Raw genomic sequence first — 20,262 nt, 5'->3', positions numbered from 1 at the left:
GTAGAAAAACTGTTTCCAAGTCTTTTTCTGTAATGCTAATAACCAAGCAGAAAAGGAACCATTGTCTTACAGGGAACAACAAATGCAGCCGGCCTCATTTCCACATGGAACATTCAGGGATTGGCCAAGACTGCAAACTTATTCACAAATCTTCTGAAAAAATATTCTACCTGTTTTTGCACGCCAATAGGTTTTGTGACAGTAGAGGGACAGCACAAGGTGTTTACTTTATATTGGAAATAACAGATTTTCAATTCCCATAAAGCAGGGGGAAAAATAAAAATAATATGAGGCATAGCTTGAAAGTTCCAGTCATAAAACTACACCTTCTCTCTGTCATTGAACAGCGCAGTCTACAGGTATAATCTGCCCACAATAAAACATGACAATAACGCAATGACTGTTAAGTTTGTATGTAATTCCAGGAGTCAGCTTGTGTGCTCATTACATTGTCTGAGTGTCTGTTTTGTATTGTGCTGTCAAACTGCCTTTACTTTGGAAGTTACTTTTTCCGTTCAAGTTCCATGTATGTAGATACAGCAGTATATGAGCATGGAAAATATATGTACAGCATCAATTAATAAAACAGTGGGCAACATAATTCAGAACCTCAGACTGGAAATGATTAACACATTTCTGCTACATATATGCAATATATGAACAATAATGAACAATATATAATTTTGATAACTTCATTTTGATTAGGCTACTTCAAATGTTTTAATTTTGACAACGGGCACATGGAAAATTCCAGATTTTTCAGCAAGGATATACTGTATATAGGTCATATTTTTCATATTTATAGGTCACATTTTTCCCTCTTATTTACATACTCCATTGCCACTTCCTGAAAGAGTACACCTGACCACTTAATCATCCTGGCTACACCTGATTGACTATACGGTTCCTTGCCTTTTCAATTCACTTTAATAAAGAAGACTGTTACATCAAGATGTTTGAATGACATGCAAGACACAATCCCTTATTCCTTGCTCCAAGTGAAATGGTTTGCTCTGTCGCAGGGTAAAGTTCAGTGATGTAAACTGTGTTGCAACACAAGTGCCGACATTTTCACCTCAGAATTAATTTTGTCCTGAAATCTAAACAACTGAATGTTCTTAATATGCTGTCGCTGATCTACAGTCCACACTGATTATCTGTGGAATGTCTAACCGTGATGGAACCTAAACAGCCTCATGTAGCTTACAGTGTATCATCTGAGTTTGAAAGGAATACATTGGCAGAAGAGGTTTGTTTACCACTGATTTCTTTCAAGAAATTGCATAGTTACGGACAGAACGTGGGAAACTGTCAGAATAAACGCGCGTGAAATAGATAGAGGGACTTCACTGGAAAGACATAATTGAGCTAATTCTAAGGTTACCCTACACTGCCAGCATGGGGATTGACAATCTATTAATGGACAAGATATTTTAAAAATGTAGTGCAACACACAGAGCTGAAGCTTCTGAATTTTCCAAATCCACAACCTTCCAAAAGAAATAATGTATTTTCTGTGAGAAATACCTCATGCAAATAGTACTATGCTCCAAAGGTGATATCATAATAAATTTATTTATACACTCAAAATGATTTTCCATTTTATGTGTATCTCCCCACATTGAACTTCTCATATTTCCCATATTATTTTCACATACTAATTATTTTTATGCAGTAAATTCCACATACAGTATCAGCAAAAACTATCAACTAAGCTCAGTCATACTTCATAACCTTAATATGTGTGTTCACACACACAGTGAATTAAATGTTTTATTCAATGCGTTCAATTCATCCCACTCACCCAGGGATACTCAGATCCAGCCGTCAAGGTCAGCAGTAATGCTGGTTTTTCTCTTTGTCCTGATAGGCCATAGTCCAGTAATACCTCTGATTGGCCAGAGATTACACTCACCTGGTGCATCAGGTTTTAATTGGCTCATGATTAGAGGAGAGGAATGCAACTTAGCAGACCAGCTGGCCCCAAAGGCCAGATCTGAGTATCCCTGCACTAATCATTTACAGAAACAAGCTTCTACTTGTTTCCACAAAAAGTAAAGTGACCACAGATATCTTAAGACCTGCTAAAATATTTTTACATTCTTAATCTGACACAGATATTGCTGTATTTTCATTGCATTTAAGGCCCAGAGAAAATCTTGAACATAAGCGACCATCTAGGCCAGGGCTCTCAAACTCCAGTCCTTTGTGATTTCCTTTCAATCAGCAGCCAATCTAGGCCTTGGAAACGAGGTGAACAGAGTCCATAGCCCACCAATGTCTTGAATTACGTGTTTAAGTGCAGTAGCACATAAAAAAACCAGCAGTCACAGCAGGTCTCCTGGATCTGAGTGTGAGATCTCTGATCTAAGCCAGGAGTATCCAAGGAGGGCTGCATCTGTTTCTGGATTTCATGCAAACTTCTGCTCTTAATTATTTAATTGGACTGTTCCTGTGTCCCAACAGGGAAAATGTAATTGTGGTCTAATCTACAGTTAAACCAGCAAGTGTATTCAGCTAACTAGATCATTTTGGCCAGTGTTTTGGTGACAATGCAAATCTACACACACACTTGCCCTACAGCAATGAAACTGACCACCCTAATCGAGGCGATAAACCTAAATTTCAGCCGTTATCCTCCAGGTGTCACTGTAGGTACCCTCAGTTCAGCGACTGGTAATAGCACAAACACCCAACTAATTTTGCTGTGACCATGTGGTGTTCATAAGAGCAAAACAGTAACATGTTGTTAAAGATAAGCATGTAGAAAGTGAAACATGCTTGCACAAACGTCTAGATAAACATTTAATTTATTTGCAAGTTTTGCAACTTACCTTGACCACGGGAGAAAGATTATAATAAACAAGAACAAAAACAAAAAATGTCAAGGCATGAAATATTCACCCCATTCTGCCAATGAAAGCCAGACACCAAATTTGTTTGAAACTACTATGTTTTGTTGAGAGAGAGACACCAAATGTATTTCCCTCTACGAATATGGCAGCTGTCCGGTTTAGAGTTCGACGCCTGTAGAGGGGATGCAGTTACAGCAGCACCAAGACAAATGTCAACATCGGTGTGGCTTTCCCAATGAACAGTTTGACGGTTGACTCCGAGCTGGCACTGTTTCTACCCCACAGGTAGGCCGTGTCAATAACCAACGCTCTATCTGCCTCAGTTTTATTAGACAGATATCATAGGCAGTCGACAGTTTAATTTTCTAGCAAAGTATCCACCATTGTATTGATCGCAGGTAGGCCATCTAGCATGCTTGGTTTATTCCGCCAATCCAGCTAGCTGGTAGGTAAGCTAGCTAGCTACCTAATCATTTACTTTGTAAATTCACCTACAAATCCAGCTTGAAAGGTTAATATCTACGAAAGAATGTTTACATAAATTTTCTGTTTCAAGTCTTGAATAGCTGACATCAGACTTCAAACGTGTACCTCGCAAAATAATAACTTTAAAATACGCAAATTAACGGCTATAGGCTAAAATGCGTTTTTAGTGACAATGTTGTTCCCCACATGCTGTGTTTAGGCTATACAATTGCCGTGTCTTGAAGACCGAAGTAGCGTTTTTTTATCGCGAGTCTGCGTGTAGGCCTACGCCTATGTAACAAACTTTTATAGGATTCTTTTAACTAAGATTTTGGTACAATAATTACGATTACTCTCGACCGATTATTGTAATCTGAACATTGACGTATAAAAACTAGAATCAAGCATGTTACTTGGACGGCAAACAGTCTTGTTTCTGAACTGAAAAGAAAGAGATTGGTATTTTCTAAATTTGTGGTGCAAATAAATCTGTGGTGTATCCCTCCTCTTTCTACCGAAATTAGTGTGGGGGGTTATCAAATACGGCTGTTCTCTGTGTGTTTTTCTCTATACGTCAGTCGTAGTTTCATTTTCATTAGAAATTCGATGCAATTCGTATCGCTTTCTTCTAGGGAAAACGCGCATGTGGTACCTTTCAATGTTTGACATTCACAGCTGCCCCGTGTTTTCACTTAGGCTACATAATAATTATTTGGCATTCAGCAGACGCTCATCCAGACATAACAAAGCATGCATTATTTTCGCTGATAATACATATAGCTGCATATTTTCTGAAGCAATTCAGGGTAAGTACATTGAGTTGCATTGACAACTTCCCCATTATGCTACACTGCTGCCTGAAGTGAAATTAATTCATGTCCCTACTGTAGACCGTTTATTTATTTAACTTAAAATATGTTATGACACAGTACGTGTACAGCAGGGCTGTCCAGCCCTTTTCCCAGAGATGTACTGTCCTGTAGGTTTTCACTCCAACCCTAACCAAGTACACCATTCAACAGCTAGAGATCTCGCTGAGCTGCTAATTGGTGAAAAGCAGGTGTGCTTTATTAGGGTTGAAATGAAAACCTAAAGGACAGTAGAATAGGGTTGGGCAGGCCTGATGCACAGTGAGCCTGCCAAGGGACACAAGTGTTAGCGGACAGAAACATAGCGCTGTCATTCTTCTAATAAGCCTAAGTAGTAATTGAACAATTGCGCAATGATTCCTGTAATTAATCAAATGGTTCAACTCCAATGTAGAAATAAAGGCTCCACTGACCCCTCTGTGGTAAAGGACTGAAGTGCATGACATAACAAACTGAAATTTTCTCCAGGCCATATTTACAAATGAAAGGATTTACAAATAAAAACTCTTTTTTTTAAACCAGATGGTTGACATAAATATCTGCAAGTGTATTGTTCACAAAACCTTCTTGTGAATTTAATAGTTGTATGTTATTATGCTGTTTTTTCCCCCTCACATTCAGACAAAGAATATTTTGTTTATGAAAAACAATCCATCTGGCTTTTTCTTTTTTTTTTTTTTACACACCAGAGTAACATGTCTCATGGGACCCGAAATGAATCTATTTCCATTAATTTTGTGAATTAGTAATACATTAACGAGCTGTGAGATTTCAGTTTAACAAAACAATAAAAATGCCGAAATACTCAGTTGCTTTGTAGTTTACAAGAGGTAGAATTATGTCTCAAATAAAATTGGGCTTTAAAATATGCCTGAAATATGCCTGTTTCTAGAGGTCACCACAAGTTGTTTAACTTAAGTTGTGCATGAACTTGGTCTGTGCTATTTATCAGTCCAATATAGCAAGGTTTGGTGAATGTTACTGGAAGTATTTACACAGGAAGTGCCTGCCTGTGGGAAAATGTTTTATCACAATAAGATCAAAAACAAGTTTGCTTATAATTTCCCAACAGCTCCCTTGAAAATTAATATTGTTATCCTATCCTCATTCCTTTGAGTTTTATTTAGCCTTTATGAAAATTCTCTTTTTTAAAATTACATTTATACTCAATTAATTTTTTTGCAGTTTTACATGTAATGTAAAACCCATTAGTGCAGCTGGTGTTACTGAGAAAAAGCACCGATCTCTCTCCAGGGTCCAATGGCAGAGTCCTAAATATTCAGCCCTATCAAGTGCAGAGTCCACTCTGCTGGACTGCCACCACCAAGCAGAAAATATACATCCATCTAAAGCACACATACGCCTGCCCTTTGCAGACCGCTCAAGGGTAATTCAGCATCTACTCAGTGCACTTACAAAGCGCACGTGTGCGCCACACGTACACACACACACACATGCACACACACACAAATACAAATGGAGCGTGATAATCAGGAGATGCTTGATTTAAACATCTGGGCTAATTACTGCCTGCACACTGTCTTTTCCCCCCCAGTTTTTACTCCATTTTTTAATAGTTTTTTCCTTCATTAGATAGCCTCACGGAAAGGAGAGATTGGCTCTCTCTTACTGTACCATGTCCTTTCTTTTGAGAGGCAGAGATTGGCTCTCCTGGTGACTCTGATGGAATGGTTGATATGCTGTGTGTATGCTGTGTTGTGTCCTTTTTTACTGTAACTTGAAAAAAAAAAATCTTAAAACCACGAAGCTTTCAATTTGATTCAGATTTCCAGTGAATAAGGTCTGAACTCAGCTATTCCATTCATTATTGACTATTGGAAATAAATAAATAAAATAATGACAATAATACTTCTAATTATTGGCGGTGAACACAAATTCACTTTAAATGTATTTGTTGTTTGTTTGTTGTTAAATGTGTTTTTTGACAGTGCATTACTTACTATTTAAAAAATTCAACAATCTCTGTGTATATGTGTGTTCTTCTGTACCCATTTCGTTTTACCATCTCAAATTAAATTAAATTACAGCAGTGTCCGGAAAGTCAGGAGTTTGGTGCTGACGTGAAAATCTTCAGTGCCGGACCAACGGCCAAGTCCTTTATTCACTGGTGTATCCACTGGACGTGCCCCTACAGTCTGTTAGGTGAGTCATAGGGTCAGGTTTGCTTGGATGACAAACCATAATTTCATTATCTTCTCTGCTGTTTCTTATCGGTGGCCACACCAAAGTCCACATTCTGCTGTTCAAACAAGAGTGGGTTCTACTAGCAGCGGCTGATATCTACCTAAGCCTCATTTTATCAGCACTGCAAGGCAGAACATCAGGCAAGCAACTGGCAGCGTGACTAATTGGGCTTATCTCCATTCAGTTACTGTATGCTTCACTGAGACTTTTATGGAACAGTGTATAAAACGAAACGCTATCGACGTTTTTACTGTATAAAATGAAATGCTATCCATGGAATAATGTGTAAAACTGAGCACTATCAACAGAATGCTGCATAAAATGAAATTCTATTGGCAGAATACTGCATCCGAACTAATCTCTGTCGATGCAGTTGTGTATAAAACCTAATCGCTATCTGGCAAAGTCTTTATCGGTCCTGAAAAATAGTGGAACAGGCTCAGGCAGTGCTTTTTGCAATCAATCATATCCCCCGTGCCCTGTTGACACATCAAATTCCAACAGAAACTGGCTCTTCAAGCTGACGGTGCCTGTCAAATGTCTAGCACAGGCATAAAGCAGAGGTGTGTGTAATTCAGGGCAAGAGCCTTTGCACAGCTAGAGAGAGAGAGAGAGGGAGGGAGGGAGAGATGCAGGAAAGGATACAGAGTGAGGGATTTCCCAAAATGCTGAGGGAGACAGAGGTATAAAGGCAGAGAAAGAGTGAGTGTACAGCACTAAGAAGCAAGAGGAAAAATGCCAGCACTTTGCCACATAGCAGCAATATATTTCAGTATATTAGTATATTAGCTTTCCCACCTGTTCAAAATCAGATTCGCTCCTTTAACATTTAAACCCCGTGAGCATTCACTTACAGCATGAAAACCTCATCATATTTTACCGTATTACTAATGCCAAAGGTATTATTAGGTTTACACGTTCTGTACATCCCAATGTATGTTAGGAATAAAGTATCAATTTCTGATACTTTTTTTTACATGATAACATATTTTGAAACCCGGGAAGACAGCATACAAAAAAGAGGTAATAGATTATATTTTAATACGTGACTTCTTTTGATGTTTCTTTGAACATTATATATTTTTGCATTGACACGTCTAAAAGCCTTTCTTATGGATTTACAGTTTGTTAGTGCTGTATAATATGTCTCATGGACAATAACTGGTGCTTGCCATTTGAAGTAAATGATTGCCATCTGTAATTAACTGTATGTCAACCTTCCCCTGGGGTAGCATTTGCATAATTGCATTGTGTACCACCCACGGTAGCGAACAAAACTAGGGCTCCTATTGTACAAAACTGTGTGAGATTGTGCCGGAATAAGCACACGGGGACTTGCCTTGCAGAGAATGCTCCAGACTTCAAGAAGAGTAAAGAAAGAAAAAAAAAAAAAGAAAAAGTGAGAAACACCGTAACCATGACTACACCGCCCCCCACCCCCCACCCGCGCCCGTTCGCCCCCCCACCCTCCAGAGTTGGAGCCCACCAGTCAAAGCCGAGCCCCTGGACCCGTGTGTCTTAGGTCAGGACAGAAGAGGTCAGCTGACCCAACTGCACATTTTTATTGCTTGTCCTCCATGTCACATGATCCAGCTGGAGGCTCTGACCGCCTCTGTACAAACCCGGCGATGTCAAATAACCTGGAAATTCACTTTCTGTGCCCTACCGCCACCGCCGCCGCCTCCCTCCATACATAAAAAGAGCAATTCATTTTTCATTTTCAGCATGTCACCTTCCCAAGACAACATCAATGAATACATTATATCATATTAAGTGTTGTGGGGCAAGTTAAAAAAAAAAAAAAAAAAAAAAATGGATTCACATTCATTCTCTGTGTTTTTTCAATTTCGAATGCATCTTTCACCTTGTAAATTGGGAGCGGAATAAAACATTAACAGATGGAGAAATATTCCCGGGGGCAGAACAGATGACTTGTGAATAATGAATAACAAAGGAAATCATTCTGCTGGTAAACTGCGGGCGAGGCGGGAACTGAAGTCATGAACGCGTGCGTATTTATAAGCCTGCTTAGTCATAATCGATAGTGACTCACACTGGATGCCGCTTGGAAAGTAATGCATTCGCCCTCCTGTCGTCAAATCAAATCATACGATTTGTTTTTTATCTCATCGGCGTCCTTATCTGAAGTTAATGGGTATAAAATTTATACATCTCTTATGTAAACAACTAGACCCTTCCGAATGTGATTTATAAATTTTAAAAAAAGGCTGACTTAATGCCTGACCGGGCGGCTTTAAATGCTGGGCTTTTACCAGTACTGTAACTGTCTCATTTGTGTGTGCGTCTGTGGGGACACTATAAAGGGAGCGATTCGATTTAGAAACCGCTGTGTTTCCGCGGCGGCGCAGTGTCCCACAGAGGGCACTCTGACCCAAGCCTCCGATGCAGTCCTCTGACCTTCACCTCCCGGCTCTGTTTCCTCGCACGTCCAGCGCATCGCATCGCGCGTATGCACGCGTGGCGTACGCGGGGAGAGGGGACGGGACCTGCCTGTGTTACTGTCACTCCTAAAGAAACCGGGGCGGGGGGGGCGGGGGGGGGGGGGGCTGTCCGGTCCGGTCCGGTGCTGCTGCGTCTCTGTTGTTGCCTCGTTCCAAAACTCTAGCGGTTAGGGTGAGAAAAAAAAAAAGCACCATTTGTCGTCGTGGCTGTTGTGCAGCGATAGGCTCGCTGCAGCGCCAGGAGATCGCTGCAGTAAATCACCACGGCGAGCACGCGGGACGCTCCCATTCATGGCCTAGCTCGCTGGTATGCCGGCGCTGCGACGTTGACCCACTTTCGGGGCCCGCGCCGTAGCGCTCAAGTGCTACTCCGCGGTTAACCAGACATGAGCTTATTTTTTTTTTTATTTCTCTAGAAAACCATCATCCCTTCACCTGTGCTCCAACTGACAAAAGCGATATGCATAGCGTTCCTGTGCACGCTCTCTCCTGTCTCGCTCTCTCTCTGTCTCTCCATTCTCTAAGAAGGGTTAAAGCACCCAAGTCCAGGCTGCAGGCATAACTCACACCTATACTAAACCCCACCAGTTATCATTCAGTCATTGGCCCCCGAAACCTGCCATCTGGTTGTCTGTCCATCAGGCCCTGCAATGGCTGGTTGGGGACCTGTTGCATGCAAACCCTCTCAAGTAGGCCTACTTGAGAGGGTTTGCATGCAACAGGCAAGACATATTTCCAACCACAACTGAATACATTAGGGACCGGGTTGCCAGTGCGGCTGCAGTCACATTGATGTGGGTGGCACCCATTTCAGCAAAATGGACAACGCACTTTCACATGACTGACAGGCTAAAGGACTATCATAGAGACTTCATGAGAGGCCCTGCTAATGCACCTTTAAAATGTATATATATTTTTTTAGAGTACGTATTAATTTGTGGTTTAGAGAACATGTAGGCCAACCACTTCCTGTTTGCAAGTATGTTGTAGGGCTTCGTATATCAGGCAGTCTGTACGCCTCGCTCCATCTCCCCTGTGTAGTCTCGCTGCTCCACACCAGCGATGGAGAGTCGCTCGTAAAAGCAATTTCTGTCAGCGTTACTGACCCTCCATTTACTGACCCTGAGAGCTGTAATACAATCAGCCATTCCAGCACTATCCCCCCCTGCACCACAGCCCATGTAACCCTCCTTTATGCCTCAAACAGTCCCTCCATCTGCCACCGTTCACTGTGTGTTTGTCATTCCAAGGCTCATCTCCAAGAACAACAAATTGCAGTTTCAAGCCCAGCGATGTTTCTTTTTTTTTTTTTTTTGCCGTTTTTGAAATTGCACACCTTTTACCCATTTCAGCCAATGACCGCGTCTGAAAGAGACCACTTTAAAAGTCCATTATGAGTTCACCATGAATGAAAGGACAAATTCAATGGTGCACTTCAAATGATGCCTAGGTTTTTTTTATTTTAAAAAGGTACTTAAACCCTAATTTTGCAAGTAGAAGAGTTCAGAAACCATGGCTATCACCACCCGTAATTATAGGACAGTTCTGATTATTTCTTCGCCCAGATAATTTATCAAAGTCGTTTGTTGGATTAACTAATCTATGCCCCGTGGGTGACTGGTAACAGTATCACGAAACTGTTAAGAATTGCTCGCCTCTGTCATTAAACCTCTGGGCAATACTCCTGACAACATGAGAAGTGCAGCGGAGGGAATCGGGCAATACGGAATGGTGTGCGATGACATGTGACACCAGCCTGCATGTGACACGTTAACGTAATTGGGAAATGCACAGAGAAGAACACGTCTTCTGTAGCTGGCTGGGTATGCAAACATCATCTCTCATTTCAGTCTCTGGAAATTAGAAAGAATGGATAAAAGTGGTGCTTCCTTTTTTATTCATTCAGTGTAGCACAGTGGGTAAGGACCTGGGCTTGTAACCGAAAGGTCGTAGGTTCAATTCCTGGATAGCACACTGCCGTTGTACCCTTGAGCAAGGTACTTACCCTGCATTGCTTCAGTATATATCCAGCTGTATAATTGGATACAATGTAAAAATGATGTAAAAAGTTGTGTTAGTCGCTCTGGATAAGAGCGTCTGCTAAATGCTGGAAATGGTAATGGTAATGGATTCATATAAATAATCGGAAAAATATTTAATTAGAAGTTCGAAACAAAGATCAGGTTTCACGAAACCACCTAATTTCTCATGTATATTAGCATAAATAAACTGTAGTTGAGTTGGAGAGCTCCAATTAACTGTGCTTAAAATTTAACATCTTGCAGTGCATATTCTAAGATATAAGTTTATATGTTAATTGTTACTCTAAAACTGGATATCATTTCCTATGACAATTCCACAGCACCATTTGAATGTATACTTACCAAAAAAAAGTATTGTCAATGTCTACAGTGAATTACACAGTAGATATTTGCAGCAGATTAATTCACATTTCCATCTACTGTGCTTTATAACATAACCATTGCTGAGTTGATATTTATTCTTCAATCAGAAACCCCAGTTCATACCGAGTAACAGCTGGAAAACTATACAAAAAAGACATTTGAAAGCATGTTGCCTGGCAACAGAAGAGATGGCAGTTTATTAAACTGCCTTTCAGAGTGACTAAAAGAAAATGCCAGGGAGTTGGCTTTGTAGAATTCAATTAATATAGCACACAATAGATGACGCAACACAGTATAATGTTTCTTGTTTAAGGTCAGTGGAATGGAGAACTACGAGCACAAATTCTGGGAAAAAAATATTAAATGGTAGAATGTGTGAACATACATGACAGGGAAAAAAATACATGTGAGTATGGTGCAGACAAGGTACTATAATGGCGGAGTTATAATGACAGAAATATGTGTAAATTAGGGTCTCTGAGGTATCCCATTCAGCCATGGTATTTGTCCTTAATGTAGTGACATGTCCAGAATCAAATCTTGACTGTGTCAGTACCAGCTATGGGTGGAGGTCCCACAAGACAACGAAGGAGGGAGGGAGGATCTAATTCAGTAGGTACAGGTGTGGGTGTGTGTGTGTGTGTGTATTATATATATATATACATACACACACTGTATTAAACACAAATATAATATATTACAAATGTTTTAGATCCATTTCATGTTTTAAAACACTAAGAAAGCACACTGTAAATCAAAATGCATTCTCATATCTCTATTCAGAGATTCCAGCAGTCTTAGTGGAAAGGCAGCTGCTGTGGGTTGTGTCTCTTTCTGACTCATTGGTGGTTACAGGGGACGATTCAGACCTTCTATCACCAGTATCATCTACCATTGGCACTGCAAAGAGGCGCAACAAAAATATGCACAGAATGTTGCCAGTCAACGGAACACAAATGAGAGGTGGGTTTTCCGGTCATTTTAATAAGGTACAATGACTTGCTTTCTTAACATTTCGTCATCTTTGTTCTCAATTTACCCATTCAGACCCAACACTTACAGTGGCCTGGAAAGTTACTGTATGTATGAATTAAATATGATTAATCTTTCTTCATTTACTTAATGTGCTATTTAAAATGACATGTACAAATGTGCATCTTCAAATTCAGCCAAATTTAAAATAGAAATCTCAATACATGTTCTCCATATGTACATGTGAATATATACACGCAAACAAAAGAAGGGCATTCTGGGATACCCAGCGCACAGTGGGAGATCCCGATGTCGCATTTTACCATCAAATGCACCACAAGATGAACAGCACAAAAGAAAAACAAAAGCTACAATTATACCAGCTTTAAGGATCTGGAACAGGACTTGATTTTCAGTCACAGAAACGGACTCTATTCTTTTTCCACGGTTAGTTAATTTAACGGCTTGCACCTGTGTTCCTCTGATGTCTGCAGGCTTGCAGCGAACCCTGAGGTTCTGACCAGCTAATTTGTTTCAATCCTTGAAGACTACGGGGTGCGTATATTGAAGTTAATTGGAAAGTTCATTTAGAAAGAAAACAGGGTGTTGTGATTGCATTTTTCGAGAGGCTGTCGTGACATTTTCAGTTAAAACCAACGTTGCCCAAAACTTTCACATTTACACATCACTAAGTGATAGAAAAAAAAATGACATCACTGCAGCATTACCACTGGCTGTGTCTGGGTACGGGCACAATGACGAAAAAAACAAACAGGAATTCTAATGCTTGTTATTATTATTTGGCCCACACAGATACACCCTCTGATATTGTTTGTAGACTTTTATTCGTTTAAAATAACACCAGATGAAATCAAAAGTAAACCATTATCATGTTGCTGTGCCCTCCTGTGCTACTATGGAGCGTGATGCATTGGAAGCCCATCACACAGAGCTCTGTCCTCTCCAGCTCTGTGAGCTAGGCTACGTTAGGCTAGGCTAGGCTAAGTGCACTACACCGTTTTGACTCCACAATACACACCAGGTTATAGTCATGGCCTTTGCATATCACGTTCAATTAGATCTTTTTTTTTTATTTTTTTTTTTACAATGGAGTTCAGCCTACCATACACAAAAGGGGAATTATGTCTGTCCATTGTTCAGTTTAAAAGCAATGGACAACAATGACTTTGGCAACCAAGGTAACGTAAGGCATGCGCACCCATTTCTTATTGGTCAGACTATGAAAAAAATAATGTATCACAGTATGCAGTAATTTTGTTTGTAATTGTTGGAACATCGTCACTGCTAATTAAAATAAGCTGTTCACTGCATTCCCATTCCCTCTGGTAAAAACCTATGGGATTCATCCAGCTTTTAAAGGGACACTCAATCCAAATAAATGGTCACTTGATACGCTATTCAATTTTTTAACAACTCCATCCCAGTAACCCAAAACCAAGGGCGATTTCACAGTTTGCTTCCTACAAAACCTTGTGTTAGAAAGTGAGGCATTTTTGGAGAGTACAGACCGTTAAATGGCTTGTGTTGCCTACACAGTATCCCCTGGCTTGAGTCAGCAATAAAGTTGCCAATAAATATCTGTTCTTCCGAGAAGTTCTGCTTGTTAGGAACTTCCTTCGGAAGGGCACAAATTGATTTTTTAAAATAGCTTTCTCTTCCAAACTTTGGAACAATACAGATCACAGAGGCTTAAAGACAGTTTTTTTTATAGTATTCACAATATAAAGCGAAGGTACTGTAAGAAGAACAAGTACAAAAGAATGGAATGTGAAGTCTTCATTTTGCGTGCTCAGAAACACTGTAAGAAATCCTCAGTACAAAATGTAGCCTATGTAAATGTGTTTTTTTTTGTTTGTTTTAATCAAAGCTTTATGAAACTTGTTTACAGCATATTTTGCATAGATGAATAAAGTACTTTTCAAAATTGATTGTTTTCACAGCAAAGGTGAAGAAAAACTGAACAAGCAGACACAGGCCCAAAGAGTGGCTAAAATGAACTGGCATGTATCCACAAAAAATTTAAAATCATTCTTCCATCTTTGTTTGCAGATCAAAATATGACTAACTTTTTCTTCTAAACTAAAAATGGTATTAAACATTAAATTACTGCTCACATTAAATTAGATTGAAAAATAAATTATTTTATTAATGTGTTTAAATACCTTTTTTTTGTTTGTTTAAATAGCTCAAATAAATATAGCATTGAACTCAGTGGGTGGACATCAAGCTATCTTCATACCCACGTCCAGGATTTCACTAATTTTCTAGAGCTTGACAAAATATAATTTTTTAAAGAAATATTGATTGTGCATGTCAACTTCAGCCCTGTTTGTGTCAGGCTTTGTACTCATTTAACATATTTTTAAGGTGCAATATTGTCTCATAATTTCACTAGACCCCAATCACAGGACGAATGGTAAACGCATCACACCCAGTTTGCTGGTTCTGTTTCAAACACAAGCAGGACTGCCTCAGAAGCTGGATTTATCAGCCTTTTTTGTATTCATTACACACAAAACAGTATTACTGTATTCATTACACTGAGTACAGTATTACTGTAATACTAAATTCTTAACTATCACAAAGTACTTCAACTAATAGGTCCTTCTGTGTACCAAATTTCACTTATGGCAGTTAATGGAACTCATAACATAACCCATTAAAAAACATCCAATAGAAAAACAAAGCAATGCTCAAACTCAAAGGCCACGGTACACAGTAGATACATCACTAAGCCATGCGCTTTCTACAACCTATTTTCTGAAGGTTGCTCTCTCTCTCTCTCAAAATAATCATGGCTTTGTCGCAGGTAGTTTCCTTGCAATGCGGTGAAGAGAATATGGTAGATGCAACGGAATTGTAGGCCACCAAGGAGAACAGACTTATGAAGAAACGGGTCTTTGCTTATCGCACAGTATCCATTTTTCCGTATAAAAGGTTTCAGCCAAACAAACAAAGTGGCGGCAAAAGGGTTTCTCGACTCTGCTGCCATGTTCTTGGGTTAAAAAAAAAACAACAAAAAAAAACATGGACACTGAAGTGAGATCATCATGCTTCTCCTTTTACAGATTTCCTATCTGTATTGATTAAACTGGTAACGTGTTTAGCTTCCCTGTAGCAGCCAGCTTCAGAAGACCTTTGGGTTCTTGGAGTTCCCGCCACACACTGGGGCATTTGGCCTTCCCTCCAAAAAGCCGCACTGTGACAAACAATTCATCCCATAAAAAGAAAGAAAAAATATGCATATCCAGTCATGTGACTCCAAACAGGAACATCCTCTGCAGTGTCTGACATCACTTCCTCCCGTTGTGTATTCTCAGTGAGCACATCCGGCGGTGGAAAGTGACTCCGGCTGCATTGACGGAAATGCCCAGCAGCGACCCTGGGCTCGCTCACCCACTAAGCTAAGGAATAAAATTTTGTAATCAAAGCGTCAGTTTCCTTCTGCGTTCCAGCCAAACTAGGTGGACCCACGCCAGCTCCAGACAGTGAAACCCAGACCCAGGAACTCCAGAAGCCAGCGTCGTCGTGCAACTCCTTCAGCGATGTTTGAAATCCCCCAGGAAGGGAGCCGGAGAACAGAAGCCCCGGCGACCTGCCCAGCCGACGGGTGAAGATGCGGCCGGGTTCTCCCTTCGAGGCGTGGACGGCGTCAGTTGGCGTACTGCGCGTAAAAGGCCACTTTGACCCTCTCGATCTGGTGGCACAGCTTGATGGCGGGTCCCAGCTTCAGGTCCATGCACTCCTGCACCGTGGGCAGCGTGAGGAGCAGTAGGGCCTGTCCGTCAATGTCCTGGGGCAAGAGCAGGGAGCAGAGGGTCATTTAGTGACGAATGCCAAAGTGCACACTCAAACATTTTTTAAAATATCCAGACCCATCAGGACCATAATGCACTCGGCGTATTTTCAAACCTGATACTGTATGATGGCAAATCAAAACTTCTGATTGTACACCCAGGCATATTTTAAGTGGCTAAAATATGCATTCACTTTGTGCTTCAATTGAAGTGTTGTGAAATCAGCTGTGCCCAATGTTGGCTTGAGGTGAGTCACCTCTACTTCAAATGTAAAGTGCTTCGAGAATCATTAAAAGTGCCATGTACACATTATTATGGTGATGATGATGATGATTGTTATTGCTATTATCATTATATCTTAGGAATCACGAGGGTCACAAAAAAGTGAATACTTAATACTCTACATAATATATAAATAAAAAACTAAATTAAATATTTAGTTTCATGATATCAGGAACTGTCCCTCTGAGAAAAGGGAGATCAACAGGGTGCAACTGTTAAATAGTACAAAACATTTTTTTAACTTTTCAACTTGATAAACTAAAAATGAGACCCAGGATTTTTACTATGCTTAGGCAGTGCTACCTTTCAGTAGCTCTGCACTTTTTTTTCTTGCTGTTGGGAGTGTAATGATGCCTTCCTGTTAAGCACTCTACACTGTGAATGGCTCACAAAGAAGGCGGTGCCTGTTTTTGTTTTTGTGGGGTGAGGTGAGAGCACTCACTTGCTCCTGGAATATTTTGGCCAGTGGGGCGCAGTCGGTGGACCTGATGAACCGGACCACGTCGGCCACCGTCCACTGCAAGGGGTTGCTGTCCAGAACAAGCTTGCCCTCTTCCTCACAGCTCTCCACCTGCGGGATCATGGGAAATGACACGTAGCACGCGGGCGCTGTAGCATGTGAGCCACTGCGGTCGGAACTGCTCACTCAAATAGCGCCGGTGAAAGAAACCACACTGCCCCTCCCTCGCGCCCCCCCCTCCCCCCAGGGGACAGAAACGCAGGCACGTTAAGCTTCTGAAGTCCGCCAACTCAAAGTCTACAGGAAGTCGAGAGGTGTCACTTCCTTTTATCTTTGTACAACCACCTCTGAGCCCCTTCAGGTACCTGTTCACAACGTTCAACAGAAAATGGCCGTGCGTGCAGTCTCACTCAGGGGCAGGTTCACTGTAGAGTAGGAACCGTAACTAGAGTTAAATTCTCAAAAAGTGTAACGCGTGATTCACAGAGCCATCACAATGGGTTGTTGCAAGTTTCGATCAACAGCCATTTTGTGTCGCTACTGATGCAGAGCGACACCTTTGCAACTGACACATCTTTTAATTAATTCAGGCATTTGTCTCCCTGGGGTGTATTCACAAGGAGGAGATTGTGAAAATGAGGTCAATCAAGCAATTCAAAGGATTTATATCTGCACTGGTGCATGTAGCGCCATCATAAATATAGTGCCATAAAACAACAAATAAATTTGGATGCTCGAAGCAACGTACGAACAATGCTCCAATGCGATGCATACCATTCCCTACAGCAGCTGCAATCGAACACAAAGCCAAACACTGTCAGCAAATCGGGCCTACAGAGAACATTCCAGGCTTTGCTTCTCCAGCTGATTGAAAGGCATGTCATTAAATGTTAAGGGCTCAGTCGTTTCTTTGCCGTCCGCTATCTTCGCCAGCTCTGCCCAAAGAGAGACTGGTGCTCATCAGATGGTGGCTCAGGTGATCCCCTGCCTGTTTGTGATGCTTGCAGCTCGCACGGTTTTCCAATCATTTTTTTTCTCTTTCCATCTACCTCTTGGCATCGTGCCATCCTTTCCTCTCGTCTCCGATTGATAATCTTGTTACACGCCAAGGGCTCTATTTTGAGGACGGAACGGCAGTTGGCGAATGCTTTGGGCAAGCTCTGGTACAGGTCCAAAAAGAGGCGTGTCCAAATCAGCTTCAGTGTTTTAGCAAACACTAACTAAGAGGGGGCGTGCAGTGTGCATTGTGGCGGCGTTTCAGTTTGCAGTGAGATGAAGGTGTGGCCAAGTGGCGACAGTGCACCAATCAGGATGCTTTCCATAACCTCTTTAAATAAGCAATTTAGCTGATATGTCTGCTAATAATAATAATAATAATGATAGCAGACCAAATACGTATTTGTTTTTGATTCAAACACTTTTCTGCGCTTTACTGATCTTGCCTGGTGTATTGGAACCAATGAGATACTCTCAAAAAGTGCAAACTCTGCCTTCTGGTCATATTGGCAGGCTCAATTACACCAGGCAAGATCAACAGAGCACAGAAAAGTACGTGAGTCCAAAGCAAATACGCATTCGACCCAGGTCTGAATGGTAGTAATAGCCCTCTGACCTTGGCCTGCCGCTTGGCGGGGTGGTACTTGCTGCTCTCCGTGTAGGACAGCGAGCGGGTGGTCCTCTTGCGACGGGCGCGGTCCGAGCCGGGGGCGGGGCCGGCGTCGGTGTTCCGTCGGAGGGTGACGGCGCGGCGGGGGCGGCTGCTCACGGCCACCTCCACGGACGAGGTGTCGGTCTGGTCCTCCCGCAGCTCGGAGCTGGTCCCCTCCTCGCTTCCCGACTGATCTTCGCCGTCGTCATCCTCGTCGCTGTCCTGCGGCGAGGAGTGACGGGTTATTTCGCAATGGGGGTCAGGGTCACCGTTCTCAATTATCACAATGCCGGAAGCTTCTGTTGAGCCGAAATCTAGTTATTTTTACTGTTATTCTCTAGATTATTAAAAGTCATTAACCTTAAACACCTTCACAACATCCAGAACTTAAAAAATGGCAACTTACTATTATCTGAGTTTTAAGTCTGTTTACTTCTCCCTGCTTTTCCCTCAGGTTTCGTACTCTCATAGAATCACTGATTTATTTGTGCCGCTCACACCAATAAATATTTTCTGGCCTGTATTTTTTTATTTTTTTTGCTTATCTTTATTGTTTATTTTTTGCTGTATTTTTTATACAAGACATTCTCATCCCTGCGGTGCTGTGGGGTAAACCTGTACGGGGTGGGATCGATAGAGAGACAGACAGCGAAAGGGGTGGAAAAAAGAGAAAAACAGAGAGAAAGAGCGACGAGACAGACAGGAAGAGAGAGGCCTCACCTGAGGTGACCCCGCGGGGGTGTAGTCCACGGCGGACGACCGTCGCTTCTTCTGGACGAAGATGGATTTCCGCTTCTTCCTGCGACGGGCGGGCTTGGAGATCCCGCTGTCCGGGGACTGCTCCCCCGCGGACGGCCTCGTCACCTTCTTCTTCTTCCCGTAGTAGTACGCTGGGCGACAGACCACAGAGAAGCAGGGCTCAGGCAAAGGCACTTTGCACACAAACACATGTGTTTCCATTAGAATGTCAGCGTTAAGACAGCGCACTCCACATAACAATTACAGATAGTCAATGAATGGTCCCTGAGGAGAAATGGATGTAATCCTAACCTTAATAATCCTTGTTTAATAACCTTAAGGATCCCAGATAAACTACCTTTAAGTACTTAACATCCTTACTGTAGACCTATAAATTCTATTTGACGTAACTGTTGACATTATCAACGGTCAAACAATTACAGAGACTACGAAACTGTTCTGACTTGTGAGATTTATATCAGAAATCAGCCATTTCAAAAATGTGGCCTGGTGAGGCAACTAGTTTTAAACGACACACATCCTTCCTGGTATGCAAACAAGACAGCTGCAAGCAAGGACAGAAGCAGTTGCAAAGGTAACTGTGTGTGTGGGGGTGTGTGTGTGTGTGTGTGAGAGAGAGAGAATGTCTATGTGAGTGTGTGTGAGTGAACGTGTGTGTGAGAATGTTTGTGTGAGTGTGTGTATGAGACAAAAATAACTGTGAAAGTGTGTGTGTTTAAGATGTGTGTGTGTGAGTAAGAGAGAGAGAGAAACTGTCTGTGTGTATGTGAACGTGTGTGTGTGTTTAAGAAATGTGTGTGCGTATGTGAGAGAGAAACTGTGTGTATGTATGTGTGAGAGACCGCACACTTTGGAGCATGTCTGTAGGTGCGTTTGTGTATGTGTGTATTGCGTGTGTGCATAAGAAGCGCTGTGATAATGCCCTCGTGCTCGCTCCTAGCGTGGGCGGAGGACATCGTGCATTAACCGCAAGGTGCCTTTCTCACAATAAACTGGTTCCCAGCTTATAAAGCAGAACTGCTTGCACACACACATTTTTTGTGGACAAATATTTGCATTTGA

General features: G+C 41.6%; 1 protein-coding gene and 1 long non-coding RNA gene across 7 annotated transcripts in view; one reads left to right on the top strand and one right to left on the bottom strand.

Moving 5' to 3' along the window:
• The first annotated feature begins 2,662 nt into the window (after positions 1 to 2,662).
• On the top strand, positions 2,663 to 14,316 carry LOC135258913 (uncharacterized). Of its 4 annotated transcripts, XR_010331131.1 has the most exons (5): positions 2,663 to 3,140; positions 6,238 to 6,352; positions 12,045 to 12,224; positions 12,728 to 12,788; positions 14,195 to 14,316. It is a non-coding gene; the product is annotated as an uncharacterized LOC135258913 (long non-coding RNA). The 4 variants fall into 4 exon arrangements; XR_010331130.1 differs by lacking the exon at positions 14,195 to 14,316 and having other exon boundaries at positions 6,241 to 6,352; positions 12,728 to 13,321; XR_010331128.1 differs by lacking the exon at positions 14,195 to 14,316 and having other exon boundaries at positions 12,728 to 13,321.
• sfmbt2 (Scm like with four mbt domains 2) overlaps positions 12,226 to 20,262 on the bottom strand; it is a 69,045-nt gene continuing 61,008 nt past the window's right edge. For all 3 annotated transcript variants that reach the window (XM_064342617.1, XM_064342619.1, XM_064342618.1), the window contains 4 exons: positions 19,162 to 19,331; positions 18,406 to 18,663; positions 16,776 to 16,904; positions 12,226 to 16,047 (listed from right to left, as the gene is read on the bottom strand). In XM_064342617.1, coding sequence (XP_064198687.1) covers positions 15,907 to 16,047; positions 16,776 to 16,904; positions 18,406 to 18,663; positions 19,162 to 19,331 — 698 coding nt within the window. In that variant the 3' untranslated portion in view covers positions 12,226 to 15,906. The remainder of the gene's footprint in view (positions 16,048 to 16,775; positions 16,905 to 18,405; positions 18,664 to 19,161; positions 19,332 to 20,262) is intronic.

Source organism: Anguilla rostrata, chromosome 7 (assembly GCF_018555375.3).
Source record: "Anguilla rostrata isolate EN2019 chromosome 7, ASM1855537v3, whole genome shotgun sequence".
In the NCBI taxonomy this organism is placed as follows: Eukaryota; Metazoa; Chordata; class Actinopteri; order Anguilliformes; family Anguillidae; genus Anguilla; species Anguilla rostrata.
Note: the sequence above shows the minus strand (reverse complement) of the source record. Positions and strands in the feature narration are given on the sequence as shown.